At 46.1% G+C, this 14875-nt stretch overlaps 1 protein-coding gene across 3 annotated transcripts in view; it reads right to left on the bottom strand.

The window, feature by feature from the left end:
• The window catches only part of LOC129833453 (liprin-alpha-3-like), a 33262-nt gene extending 21234 nt beyond the window's left edge, over positions 1 to 12028 (bottom strand). The window contains exons 1-7 of one of the 3 annotated variants that reach the window (XM_055898076.1): positions 12006 to 12028; positions 8426 to 9525; positions 2460 to 2561; positions 950 to 1114; positions 556 to 630; positions 412 to 471; positions 118 to 252 (exon numbers count right to left, since the gene is read on the bottom strand). In XM_055898076.1, coding sequence (XP_055754051.1) covers positions 118 to 252; positions 412 to 471; positions 556 to 630; positions 950 to 1114; positions 2460 to 2561; positions 8426 to 8752 — 864 coding nt within the window. In that variant the 5' untranslated portion in view covers positions 8753 to 9525; positions 12006 to 12028. Of the gene's footprint in view, positions 1 to 117; positions 253 to 411; positions 472 to 555; positions 631 to 949; positions 1115 to 2459; positions 2562 to 8425; positions 9526 to 11598; positions 11912 to 12005 lie in introns of those variants that run through there. The other 2 variants (XM_055898074.1, XM_055898075.1) reach the window with 2 other exon arrangements.
• Positions 12029 to 14875: the final 2847 nt, after the last annotated feature.

Raw genomic sequence — 14875 nt, 5'->3', positions numbered from 1 at the left:
CACAAGAAGCCACCATCTGGGTCAGTATCACATCTATGAAAGTCCTATTCCTTAAAACGCATGTATGTCTGGTGTATGTATGACTCAAACTGTTAGTTATCTCTATTTGTCACTCACCTGTCTGCACATGAGGGCCAGTCTTTCTTTCAGCTGGGCCAGCTCTGCTCTCTGCCGCTCTATCTCTGTTTCTCTCTGTCTCTCTCTGTCAATCTCTCCATCCTCCAGGATGGAAGAGGGTCCATTGGGCAGCCGCTGTGAAAGGAAGAAGGAGAGGAAAACGACAAGGAAAAGACAAGATCATGTAAAGATGGAAATGTGATGAGACTCCTTAAACTCCAAGCAAACTATGCCGCACATGAGACACTAATACTTCAACATTTACTTCAGCCAATACAGCATAAATCCCCTCACCTCTTTCCCATTTTCTAAGCCTTGTTGGCGTCTTTTGATTTGGTCTCGTAGAGAATGGCACTAGGTAGAGATGGAGAACAGAAAGGTTTAGAAAAGATGCTTTATCTGCGGAGAGAGGAGTACGAGCAGAGGAGGATAACTCACCTCATTTGAGGAGGACTCCAGCTCTTCCTCTAAAACAGTCACTCGCTCCAGAGCCACACGTAACCTCTCTCGCACCTAAGGAAGTCCCAGACAGACAAAGGGGGAGAGAAAGACGAGATAGTGGAAAGAGAGAAAGAGAGTGGGAGTGAAGGGGAGAGAGAGAGGTGGATGTTAGTACAGAAGGTTAAGAATACATCCTGTGTAGCCAGCCCACTCACTCCTCCATTTAGCACCCAGACTGACCTTCTTGTCCAGCCCTTTATCACACACACACACACACACACACACACACACACACACACACACACACACACACACACACACACACACACACACACACACACACACACACACACACACACACACACACACACACACACACACACACACACACCTTCTCGTCCAGGGCTTTGTGGTGTTCGAACAGGGACTTGAGGGCCTTGAGGACCTCCACCTCGCTGGAGACCCCGGCAGGAGACTGCGCCTGTCTCTTCACCACTGTCATCCTCAGACTGCGCTCATGACGAGACACCAGGCACTCCAGATGCTCCAGCAGCAGCTAGACACACAGAGAGCAGGGGCCACTTGGAATAAGGATCTGAGCTACATGACAACATAATTTCAGCATGATTATAGGGAAGGACACTCAACAAGCACAGCACTTACACAAATGACTGATGACTGGCTGAGAGAAATTGATGATAAAATGATTGTGGGGGCTGTCTTGTTAGACTTCAGTGCAGCTTTTGACATTATCAATCATAGTCTGCTGCTGGAAAAATGTATGTGTTTTGGCTTTACACCCACCTCTATAATGTGGATAAAGAGTTACTTGTCTAACAGAACCCAGAGGGTGTTTTTTAATGGAAGCCTCTCAAATATAATCCAGTTAGAATGAGGAATTCCCCCAGGTAGCTGTTTAGGCCCTTTGCTTTTTAACATTTTTACTAATGACATGCCACGGACTTTGAGTAAAGCCAGAGTGTCTATGTATGCGGATGACTCAACACTATACACGTCAGCTACTACAGCGACTGAAATAACTGCAACACTCAACAAAAAGCTGCAGTTAGTTTCAGAGTGGGTGGCAAGGAATAAGTTAGCCCTAAATATTTCTAAAACTAAAAGCTTTGTATTTGGAACAAAACACTCACTAAACCTCAACTAAATCTTGTAATAAATAATGTGGAAATTGAGCAAGTTGAGATGACTAAACTGCTTGGAGTAACCCTTGATTGTAAACTGTCATGGTCAAAACAAATTGCAGTAGCAGCTAAGATGGGGAGAAGTCTGTCTATAATAAAGCGATGCTCTGCCTTCTTAACAACACTATCAACAAGGCAGGTCCTACAGGCCCTAGTTTTGTCGCACCTTGACTACTGTTCAGTCATGTGGTCAAGTGCCACAAAAAAGGACTTAGGAAATTGCAATTTGCTCAGAACAGGGCAGCATGGCTGGCCCTTGGATGTACACAGAGAGCTAATCTTAATAATATGCATGTCAATCTCTCCTGGCTGAAAGAGAGATTGACTTCATCACTACTTGTATTTATGAGAGGTATTGAGGTATGTTGAATGCACCGAGCTGTCTGTCTAAACTACTGGCACACAGCTCGGACACCAATGCATACCCCACAAGACATGCCACAAGAGGTCTCTTCACAGTCCCCAAGTCCAGAACAGACTATGGGAGGCACACAGTACTACATAGAGCCATCACTACATGGAACTCTATTCCACATCAAGTAACTGACGCAAGCAGTAAAAGTATATTTAAAAAACAGATTAAAAAAACACCTTATGGAACAGCTGTGAAGCAACAAACATTGGCACAGACACACGCGCACACACACACACACACACACACACAAACACACACACACACACACACAGAAACAGACTTACCCGTGTGTTGTTCCTCTCTGCCTTGAGTTCTGCTATCTCCTCCTCTCTCTCCAGCAGCTGCTCCCGGCAGACATTCAGCTCTTTGGTCAGCACTGCAAACTCCTGCAGAGACACAAGGGGGCGGCGTTACTCACGATACACTGTATGTAGCCATAATCATATACAGTACATTAGCACACATACATACAGCACAATTACAAACAGTTCAACAAGACACAATTAAGCACCAAAACATTTCAAAAAGAAAATACAAACATTTAAATTACAGACCTGTGACACACTGGTGTGACACATACACACACAGTGGAGGCTGGTGGGAGGAGCTATAGGAGGACTAGCTCATTGTAATGGCTAGAAAGGGATAAATAGAAGGGGATCACAGACAAAGATATGAATACCACATTTGACTCCATTCCATGCATTCCAGCCATTAGAATGAGCCCGTCCTCCTATAGCACCTCCCACCAGCCTCCACTGAACCCCCCACCACTGAGTCGACTATAGTATGACGTTGAGTTTCCAACTACGTATATCTGGGAGCAGATCATGTCTATGTTCCTGGCCTGGGTTGCTCATAACCCTCCAGTGAACACCTCATGGCCATTCTGTTGTGGCCATGGCGGGGCCAGCCATGTTGTGTAGGCTAGGCTGACATATGGCCACATATGACACTGTACCATCCTCTGTCCTGTCGGCCATCTTGGCTCAGATGGACTTTACCCGTGCGTGACCAAGCCGTGACACACATTCACTATCAGTGTCACAGTAAGGAAAGACATGCAACCGCCCGTGTCCTGGAGCATGTGAAGACTGAATCATGGGCGTTCCCACAAGCCACTGAGAAGCATTGGTGCTCAGTCCAGCTCTTCCAGTATATGGTGTAATTCTACATGCCCTGGAGCATTATAACATAACACTGTTGATTATTGTGTTCAGTGGACTGGTAGGAATATTAGGGACTGGGCTGTCAGTGTGCACATCAGTGGTAACTACTGATAGAGGAGAAAGGGGGGAAAGAAGACAGGAGGAAAAGGGAAAAAAAAGACAGGAGGAAAAGGGAAAAAGAAGACAGTAGGAAAAGGGAAAAAATAAGACAGGAGGAAAAGGGAAAAGGAAGACAGGGGAAAAAGGAAAAAGAAGACAGGAGGAAAAGGGAAAAAGAAGACAGGATGAAAAGGGAAAAAGAAGACAGGAGGAAAAGGGAAAAAGAAGACAGTAGGAAAAGGGAAAAAAGAAGACAGGAGGAAAAGGGAAAAGGAAGACAGAGGAAAAAGAGAAAAAGACGACAGGGAAAAAGGGAAAAAGAAGACAGGAGGAAAAGGGAAAAAGAGGACAGGAGGAAAAGGGAAAAAGAAGACAGGAGGAAACGGGAAAAAGAAGACAGGGGAAAAGGGAAAAAGAGGACAGGAGGAAAAGGGAAAAAGAGGACAGGAGGAAAAGGGAAAAAGAAGACAGGAGGAAAAGGGAAAAAGAAGACAGGAGGAAAAGGGAAAAAGAGGACAGGAGGAAAACTGAAAAAGACAACAGGGGAAAAGGGAAAAGGAAGACGGAGAAAAAGCGAAAAGAAGACAGGAGGAAAAGGAAGACAGGGGAAAAGGGAAAAAGAAGACAGGGGAAAAGGGAAAAAGAGGACAGGGGGAAAAGGGAAAAAGACGACAGGGGAAAAGGGAAAAAGAGGACAGGGGGAAAAAGGGAAAAAGACGACAGGGGAAAAGGGAAAAAGAAGACAGGGGAAAAGGGAAAAAGAGGACAGGAGGAAAAGGGAAAAGGAAGACGGAGAAAAAGCGAAAAGAAGACAGGAGGAAAAGGAAGACAGGGGAAAAGGGAAAAAGAAGACAGGGGAAAAGGGAAAAAGAGGACAGGAGGAAAAGGGAAAAGGAAGACGGAGAAAAAGCGAAAAGAAGACAGGAGGAAAAGGAAGACAGGGGAAAAGGGAAAAAGAAGACAGGGGAAAAGGGAAAAAGACGACAGGGGAAAAGGGAAAAAGAAGACAGGGGAAAAGGGAAAAAGACGACAGGGGAAAAGGGAAAAAAAGGACAGGAGGAAACGGGAAAAGGAAGACGGAGAAAAAGCGAAAAGAAGACAGGAGGAAAAGGAAGACAGGGGAAAAGGGAAAAAGAAGACAGGGGAAAAGGGAAAAAGACGACAGGGGAAAAGGGAAAAAGACGACAGGGGAAAAGGGAAAAAGAGGACAAGAGGAAAAGGGAAAAGGAAGACGGAGAAAAAGCGAAAAGAAGACAGGAGGAAAAGGAAGACAGGGGAAAAGGGAAAAAGAAGACAGGGGAAAAGGGAAAAAGACGACAGGGGAAAAGGGAAAACGAAGACAGGGGAAAAGGGAAAAAGACAACAGGGGAAAAGGGGAAAAGAAGACAGGGGAAAAGGGAAAAAGACGACAGGGGAAAAAGGAAAAAGAAGACAGGGGAAAAGGGAAAAAGACAACAGGGGAAAAAGGGAAAAGAAGACAGGGGAAAAGGGAAAAAGACAACAGGGGAAAAAGGGAAAAGAAGACAGGGGAAAAGGGAAAAAGACAACAGAGGAAAAGGGAAAAAGACGACAGGGAAAAAGGGAAAAAGACGACAGGGGAAAAAGGAAAAAGAAGACAGGGGAAAAGGGAAAAAGACAACAGGGGAAAAAGGGAAAAGAAGACAGGGGAAAAGGGAAAAAGACAACAGAGGAAAAGGGAAAAAGACGACAGGGAAAAAGGGAAATGAAGACAGGGGAAAAGGGAAAAAGACAACAGGGGAAAAGAGAAAAAGAAGACAGGGGAAAAGGGAGAGAGATGGTACAGAGCAGACCCATAGGAATTTGGAATTTTGGGATTGATTCTAGCTGAAAAGACAGCTTTTGGCACCAATATCCCACAATTATAAGCATTCTCTCTCTAGAGTTCTCTCTTTCTATCCTTTTCTCACTCCCCCTCCACAGTCCAAGACACAATGTGATCATAAACTACCTCAAGGTGTCTCTCGACTGTACCAAGCCTCCATCTCTCCCTCTCATCCTCTCACATGGCCTACTCGCTCTCATCCTCACAATCCTTCATCCATCTCTATCTCTCCATGTGATAACCCAGAACACCTAAGAATAGACGCCAGAAGCTCCATCATTAGTATGCAGCAATATGCAAATTGGCCTGATTTGTTAGTCTGTGTGTGTGTTTCATACCACCAGTTCTCTCTCTGTACCATGCTCTTATTCTCACTCTGCAGCCCTCTCTCTCTATCAATCTGTCTCTCCACTCTCCCTCTCTCTCTCTCGGCAGTGGCGGCACACTCTGAGCAGACGCACTCAATGAACCCTGCTAGTGTTAAATCTATCACAGCGCTCTGTGCTGCTAGCTCTAGTGTTGAATCTATCACAGCGCTCTGTGCTGCTAGCCCTAGTGTTGAATCTATCACAGCGCTCTGTGCTGCTAGCCCTCGTGTTGAATCTATCACAGCGCTCTGTGTTGCTAGCTCTAGTGTTGAATCTATCACAGCGCTCTGTGCTGCTAGCTCTAGTGTTGAATCTATCACAGCGCTCTGTGCTGCTAGCTCTAGTGTTGAATCTATGACAGCGCTTTGTGCTGCTAGCCCTAGTGTTGAATCTATCACAGCGCTCTGTGCTGCTAGCCCTAGTGTTGAATCTACCACAGCGCTCTGTGCTGCTAGCTCTAGTGTTGAATCTATCACAGCGCTCTCTGCTGCTAGCCCTAGTGTTGAATCTATCACAGCGCTCTGTGCTGCTAGCTCTAGTGTTGAATCTATCACAGCGCTCTGTGCTGCTAGCCCTAGTGTTGAATCTATCACAGCGCTCAGTGCTGCTAGCCCTAGTGTTGAATCTATCACAGCGCTCTGTGCTGCTAGCTCTAGTGTTGAATCTATCACAGCGCTCTGTGCTGCTAGCTCTAGTGTTGAATCTATCACAGCGCTCTGTGCTGCTAGCCCTAGTGTTGAATCTATCACAGCGCTCTGTGCTGCTAGCCCTAGTGTTGAATCTATCACAGCGCTCTGTGCTGCTAGCCCTAGTGTTGAATCTATCACAGCGCTCTGTGCTGCTAGCTCTAGTGTTGAATCTATCACAGCGCTCTGTGCTGCTAGCTCTAGTGTTGAATCTATGACAGCGCTTTGTGCTGCTAGCCCTAGTGTTGAATCTATCACAGCGCTCTGTGCTGCTAGCCCTAGTGTTGAATCTACCACAGCGCTCTGTGCTGCTAGCTCTAGTGTTGAATCTATCACAGCGCTCTCTGCTGCTAGCCCTAGTGTTGAATCTATCACAGCGCTCTGTGCTGCTAGCTCTAGTGTTGAATCTATCACAGCGCTCTGTGCTGCTAGCCCTAGTGTTGAATCTATCACAGCGCTCAGTGCTGCTAGCCCTAGTGTTGAATCTATCACAGCGCTCTGTGCTGCTAGCTCTAGTGTTGAATCTATCACAGCGCTCTGTGCTGCTAGCTCTAGTGTTGAATCTATCACAGCGCTCTGTGCTGCTAGCCCTAGTGTTGAATCTATCACAGCGCTCTGTGCTGCTAGCCCTAGTGTTGAATCTATCACAGCGCTCTGTGCTGCTAGCCCTAGTGTTGAATCTATCACAGCGCTCTGTGCTGCTAGCTCTAGTGTTGAATCTATCACAGCGCTCTGTGCTGCTAGCTCTAGTGTTGAATCTATCACAGCGCTCTGTGCTGCTAGCCCTAGTGTTGAATCTATCACAGCGCTCTGTGCTGCTAGCCCTAGTGTTGAATCTATCACAGCGCTCTGTGCTGCTAGCCCTAGTGTTGAATCTATCACAGCGCTCTGTGCTGCTAGCCCTCGTGTTGAATCTATCACAGCGCTCTGTGCTGCTAGTCCTAGTGTTGAATCTATCACAGCGCTCTGTGCTGCTAGCCCTAGTGTTGAATCTATCACAGCGCTCTGTGCTGCTAGCCCTAGTGTTGAATCTATCACAGCGCTCTGTGCTGCTAGCCCTAGTGTTGAATCTATCACAGCGCTCTGTGCTGCTAGCCCTAGTGTTAAATCTATCACAGGGCTCTGTGCTGCTAGCTCTAGTGTTGAATCTATCACAGCGCTCTGTGCTGCTAGCTCTAGTGTTGAATCTATCACAGGGCTCTGTGCTGCTAGCCCTCGTGTTGAATCTATCACAACGCTCTGTGCTGCTAGCCCTAGTGTTGATGTCCAGTCAACACTATGTCCAATGTCCAGTCATTCTCAGTAAGAACACATTGTCCTATCACATCTGTTATTGCTTTCAATAGTCCAGAGAACATATGGATTCTAACAAAATAAACCGCATCACTCCACTTAGGCATCCAGGGAGACTGCCTGTCTGAAATCCAAGATGGAGTCCTTTTCGCATGTTCAGTGGCGTCAGTCACACTAGAATGATTCCGCCACGGGCATAAGGATGTGGGCTAATATTGGCCTGGGTATTATAGAGGTCTTTACTCAATCGAATGGAACCGCCAATAATATGTAACAGTCTGTCATCATGTCTAAGTCATGATTCAGCCACAGCCCTGCTCAGTATGCACCAGAAGTGGTCCGTAGGAGCAGGAACATACCAACAAGAACAGATGGAACAGCTAAGTACAGATGGAACAACTCAGTAAATAACTGAACAGCTCATTGGTGAGTCCAGTAGATAGCAGGATAGCTCAGTATGGATAAGAGAAGCAACATAAAACCAGAACCATGTTAAGGTCTGAGCATAAAAAAATGAAATATAACATTTACATAAGTATTCAGACCCTTTACTCAGTACTTTGTTGAAGCACCTTTGGCAGCGATTACAGCCTCGAGTCTTCTTGGGTATGACGCTACAAGCTTGGCACACCTGTATTTGGGGAGTTTCTCCCATTCTTCTCTGCAGATCCTCTCAAGTTCTGTCAGGTTGGATGGGGAGCGTCGCTGCACAGCTATTTTCAGGTGCACACGCAAACACGGACGCACGAATGTACACACACACACAGACACACCCCCCCTCCCCGTGTGTACCTGTGGTAGGGCGATGGACAGCTGTCTCGAGAGGGAGTCCTTCTCATGGCCCAGGTCTCGGAGTCGAAGCTGGGCTGTCCCCAGACTGTCCTGGGTCTCCCTCAGGCTGTCCAGCAGCCTCTCCCTCTCCGTCAGCATGTTCACCATCAGAGACTCCAGATTCCCTGTGCTGCCCCCCTCGTCACCTCCGCCCCGGGGCTCTCCTCTGCCCCCGTACCCACCCCCCATACCCCCCATTCCCCCGCCACTCCCTCCCGGAGAGGAAGGCCCTCCCCCACTCCCGCCACGCCCATCCTCAGAGATGGTGGGCATCACCTCGCACATCATCTTGAGGCCGGAGAGTGTGTGGGGTGTTAGCTGAAAGTTGGTGGGTGTCGGTGGAGAGTGTGGGATTGTTCTGGGAGAATTTGCTTCAAGGAGCTAACAGAATTTTTTTTCAAGTGTGTATGCTTGTATGAGGTAAGGTGTGAAGGCCACTCTATTCTCTTTTGTCTCTCTCTCTATTTCTCTCTGCCTAGCTTTGGCCCTTGGTCTCTCTCTTTTGTTTGTGTCCTTGTCCTTTTCTCCTGTTACTATGTGAGAGAAGATGGTAGACAGGCAAGCAGAATGGTGGCACTCTGTTACCCTTCTCTCTCCTCTGTACCTCACCTCTCTATGAATAAGACGTCACAGTCATCACTAACAGGCCTGTGTTTGGTTGGTTAACGGCTTGTCACTCTGTACCTTGCTACCTTCTCATCTCTACTTCCTGGCTTCACCGAATTCGCTCCTTTGGATGATTTGCTACAATAGGAATAGCTCTGCTGTGTCTGGCAAACACCTGATTGGCTCTCTGCTTGTGGTGATAACAACTGATTGGTTGTCTCAGTGAGTCTGGCTGAGTGATGGGCCCAGGTAATTGTGAGGTACCTTTGGGGTGCGGTGTGTGTCTTTAGGTGGGGTGCAGTTAGGTTTCCAAAGGCAAGGTCTAGAGTGGTAGGACGAGCTAGGAGGAGTCCATGGGGGTGTCTAAGAGTTTAGGGAAGGGGAAAGAGGGAGGGCAGGTGTAGTGGAGGGCCTCAGACACACCAGGGTGGTCTTCAGACAGATTAGAGAAGCAGCTGGAAAATAGAGAACAAGATGATCAGAAACCGGGGAAAGGAAGAGAGAAACAAGGGAAAGGAAGAGAGAAACAGGGGAAAGGAAGAGAGAAACAGGGGAAAGGAAGACAGAAACCGGGGAAAGGAAGAGAGAAACCGGGGAAAGGAAGAGAGAAACCGGGGAAAGGAAAAGAGAAACAGGGGAAAGGAAGAGAGAAACAGGGGAAAGGAAGAGAGAAACAGGGGAAAGGAAGAGAGAAACAGGGGAAAGGAAGAGAGAAACAGGGGAAAGGAAGAGAGAAACAGGGGAAAGGAAGAGAGAAACAAGAGAAAGGAAGAGAGAAACAGGGGAAAGGAAGAGAGAAACAGGGGAAAGGAAGAGAGAAACAGGGGAAAGGAAGAGAGAAACAGGGGAAAGGAAGAGAGAAACAAGGGAAAGGAAGAGAGAAACAAGGGAAAGGAAGAGAGAAACAGGGGAAAGGAAGAGAGAAACAAGGGAAAGGAAGAGAGAAACAGGGGAAATGAAGAGAGAAACAGGGGAACGGAAGAGAGAAACAGGGGAAAGGAAGAGAGAAACAGGGGAAAGGAAGAGAGAAACAGGGGAAATGAAGAGAGAAACAGGGGAACGGAAGAGAGAAACAGGGGAAAGGAAGAGAGAAACAGGGGAAAGGAAGAGAGAAACAGGGGAAAGGAAGAGAAATTATAGTGTTTTTCCATTAAACTCTCAAGGCTCTCAATCAACTTATATAATTGTAATTGACAAGTTGAAAGAGCCTCATCCTTGGATCTAATAATGCAACAGATTTTAGTTTGTTAGTAACTAAAAGTTTGTTAGTTTGTTAGTAACCAACATCATAAAAACAATCCAGGCCGGAAGAGGAGGAAGTGGAGAACCCCTTTTCTGAGATGTGGGTGGACCAGGTGAGATGATGGAGTGGCCAGTACAGACACAAAACCAGATGATAATGACTCAATCAAATCTGTCATAGCCAGTTGGAAGCAGCTGTTTACAGAGCAGGCCAGACAATTAAGACACCTACTGTAGTGTATGTATTGCACAATGAAAGCATTTGACTTGATGGAAAAAAATCTGTCTAATCAACCTCCACACGCATGCAGGCATGCACACAAACACACGCTCTCTCTCTCTTTTCTATCTCTCATCTCTCTCTCACACACACACTTCACACATTCATTGGACATCAAACACACACACACACACACCTATCTCTGTTCTACCACAATGACTAATCAGGAGAATACATAGTTGGAGCCTATTAATTCTATCCGGCATCCACGGCAACCTACTCCGTTGCACACGTCTGTCTGAAGCTATATATCCATCGGTCTCTGCTCTTATCTGTCCATACAGCCGATTAGTCATAATGCTAATCATGGATACGCGTTATACACGGAAATGAGAGTCATGGAGGGTTACGGTGTAGCCTTAGCCTGGCCATCTCGTTCAGTAGGGGGATCATGGGTAAAATAAACGAGCCGGATGTATCCCTTAATAGTCTACAGAGATAGACAGACAGACATGTATTTATGCGGGGCAGTCTCATAACGTATTTGAATGTAAATTGTCATCATTGTAATTATGGACTATGTGTAGTCTGTAGAAGGGTATATATCTCTGTCTCATAATAACCTCTGTCTCACACTGTCATGTATGCTACAATCTGAAAACATATTTAGCGAGAAGGGTCTATGTTAGGCCTAATAAATTAAAACCACAGTCACAACAGAAAAGCGACGTGAATAAAATAAAACAGAAGATGTAATGTATTTTGGCTAGAGCCTATAGCCTCTTCCCATCCGATTTCCTTCCAATGGCCTCTGCAAATAATTCTGCAAACGAAATAAAGGCTATACACACAAATGAAAGATTATGCATTCTTCTATTCTTAAATGCCCCAATTATATTGTAGGCAATGAAGCATCCCGTTACACCCAATGTTAGGCGTTACACCCCACCGCATCGCCCCCTCTCCATCCCCCTCCTCAAAAACAGCTGGCAGATCATGCACAGCTCCATCTCACAACATTCATTAAATGTCAGATACCAATGTTGTATTCATATTCTTATCTCACCCTTGTCATCGTCGAAAGCAAAAAATACATAATTCCCATTTACCCCATCCGGGCATCTCGCGGTTAAAAGTCGTATCGCCGTGAAAACCCAGTTGCCAGCAAGCAACCGCCTCCCCTCTCCCTTCTCACACATGTAAACGATGGCACTGGGCGCGAGCGACGTTACACCTCACCATAGACAACCCCCGTCTTTCTCTCTCTCTCTCTCCTCATTCTCTCCATCCATTCCTCTCCCCTCGGATAAAAAGGTGCTGGGTCTTAAAGAAATAAACTCGCAGCTCTCACGCGCCCACTCACGCGCGGGGCTCTACAATTAATTGATCATGCATGGGAGCGCGCGCGCACACACTCATAAGGGCACAGTCGTGATTTCATTTTACATTGACACACATTAAAATTACACTCACATTCAATGTTAGACCCGACATGTATGGAAATCAGAGAAGGACTAATAACTTCTACAGCCTCATATTGTAGGCAACAGTGAAACATTCTCCCCCTCTGGTGTCTAGTATGAGAACTGCGTCATTCACAGCTCAAAACTCACCTATTGCTCACACTGGCTTTTTGACCGTGACCCCCCATAATAAACTATGTATATCACAAATGTTCCTTTTTGTCTTCAACATATTTCACTATTTAATGTTTGTTGTGCAGAGTAGGTCGTTAAATGTTTAGGCCTAAATATGGTTTATGATTTTTTTTCAAGTGTTATTTTCAGATCTTTCTAAATTCAACTGTGTATATCATGGATTTTGAACGTATTTCTACAGAAATGCAAATCGTCTATACATGTCAAAACCAAATTACCCGCTAGTCATCTCCACCTCTGTATTCTTCTCATGGTCGGACGCACAGACAGATGTGCAGTTGGCACCAATCACCACAGGGCATCGGTTACACTTCAACCAACCGAAGGCAAGAGAAGGCGTTTTCTGGAACTGGCAGGGCCAATAGAAAACATTTAAATTGGTTTCAGCTCAATTGGTTGGGGCGGTAAGAAGGGTCCCGGAAGGGATGACGTAATTTTCTCTTCGAGGATGATGTCATTGTAATGCACAGAGAGAGCATTCAAATAGGCAATAACCTTTCCTTTGGAGAAGAGACAGAAAGCTATTGCATCATTGAGACACTTAGTAGAATGAATGTGTCAATAGTCTGAGTAAGTCTGTGGGTCCCCACTTCAGATAAGTACAGATGTGATGTCAAGAACAATAATTGTCAGACAGAAAAGTGTGTCCATTGCATAGTTTATCATATAAAACACACACACACACACCCCTCTCTCTCCCTCCCTTCTTCCAGGTCAGACTAAGGTCAGGGTCAGACCTCATAGAGAGCCAAACAGATCCTCAGTCCCTGTCTCCCATGATGCCCTTTCTCTTCTTTCTTTAAGATACATTCGTAATCCACCAAAGACCTTATTGAAAAGACACTTGATCTGCCCATTATCAACATTTAAATCCCTCGTCCAACTCATGTCAAATCACAAATACTGTTATTATTCCAAAGACTTGCTCTCTGAGATTCCACAGTGTGCAGATAGTGACAATGGACAGGACACATATGACATAACAGGTTTCAGCAACTCTCTGTCTTATACCTTGCTGTTGCAGGGAGAGGACTGGCTGACACTGATGCCTCCCCTCAGAAGACACCAGACCAGATGAGAAGTTCACCCACATACTGTGAATTTGAAAATGTATGTGCTTTTTAAACTACCTTTATCTAAATGGTCTATTAGTGAAAGCTCAGCACAATGTCTAACAGAAAGCCCATCTGCAGGATTCAAGTGCAGAACTGGACAGAATTAAATTGTATTGATCTGTAGGCATATTGGTTTGGTAAACAGCCCAAAGGTATGGGTGTTTTTCTACAAAGCTCTCAATAGGAGAGTGAGGCTAATGACAGAAAGAACTCTGTGTCCATATCTTTCCACATTTGTGCTGTTTCTGCACTGACTCAATGTCTCCCTCTGCAGGTAAATATGGATACTGCACCATGGCCTAATTACACACACAAAAAAAAAACATGCGCCAAAAACAACAGGTGTAGACTTTACAGTGAAATGCTTACTTACAAGCCCTTAACCAACAATGCAGTTTTAAGAAAATACGTTAAAAAAAGTAAACAATAAGAATAACAAATAATTGAAGAGCAACAATAAATAACAGTAGTGAGGCTATATACAGGGGGTACCGGAGTCAATGTGTGGGGCACCGGTGTCGAGATAATTGAGGTAATATGTACATATAGGTAGAGTTATTAAAGTGACTATACATAAATAATAACAGAGAGTAGCAGCAGCGTATAAGAGGGGGGGCAATGCAAATAGTCTGGGTAGCCATTTGATTAGATGTTCAGGAGTCTTATGGCTTGGGAGTAGAACTGTTTAGAAGCCTCTTGGACCTAGCACTTGTCGGGCAGTAGCAGAGAGAACAGTCTATGACTAGGGTGGCTGGAGTCTTTGACAATTTTTAGGGCCTTCCTCTGACATCGCTTGTTATAGAGGTCCTGGATGGCAGGAAGCTTGGCCTTGGTGATGTACAGGGCTGTACGCACTACCCTCTGTAGTGCCTTGCGGTCAGAGGCCGAGCAGTTGCCATACCAGGCAGTGATGCAACCCGTCAGTATGCTCTCGATGGTGTAGCTGTAAAACCTTTTGAAGATCTGAAGACCCATGCCAAATCTTTTCAGTCTCCTGAGGGGGAATAGGTTTTGTCGTGCCCTCTTCACGGCTGTCTTGGTGTGCTTGGACCATGTTAGTTTGTTGGTGATGTGGACACCAAGGAACTTGAAGCTCTCAACCTGCTCCACGACAGCCCCGTCGATGAGAATGGGGGCGTGCTCAGTCCTCCTTTTCCTGTAGTCCACAATCATCTCCTTTGTCTTGATCACGTTGAGGGAGAGGTTGTTGTCCTGGCACCACACGGTCAGGTCTCTGACCTCCTCCCTATAGGCTGTCTCACCGTTGTCTGTGATCAGGCCTACCACTGTTGTGTCATCAGCAAACTTAATGATGGTGTTGGAGTCGTGCCTGGCCGTGCAGTCATGAGTGAACAGGGAGTACAGGAGGGGACTGAGCGTGCACCCCTGAGGGGTCCCAGTGTTGAGAATCAGCGTGGCGGATATGTTGTTACCTACCCTTACCACCTGGGGTCGGCCCATCAGGAAGTCCAGGATCCAGCTGCAGAGGAAGGTGTTTAGTCCCAGGGTCCTTAGCTTAGTGATGAGCTTTGAGGGCACTATGGTGTTGAACACTGAGCTGTAGTCAATG

Source organism: Salvelinus fontinalis, chromosome 34 (assembly GCF_029448725.1).
Source record: "Salvelinus fontinalis isolate EN_2023a chromosome 34, ASM2944872v1, whole genome shotgun sequence".
In the NCBI taxonomy this organism is placed as follows: Eukaryota; Metazoa; Chordata; class Actinopteri; order Salmoniformes; family Salmonidae; genus Salvelinus; species Salvelinus fontinalis.
The sequence above is the reverse complement of the archived record's forward strand: the minus strand, read 5'-3'. Positions and strand labels throughout refer to the sequence as shown.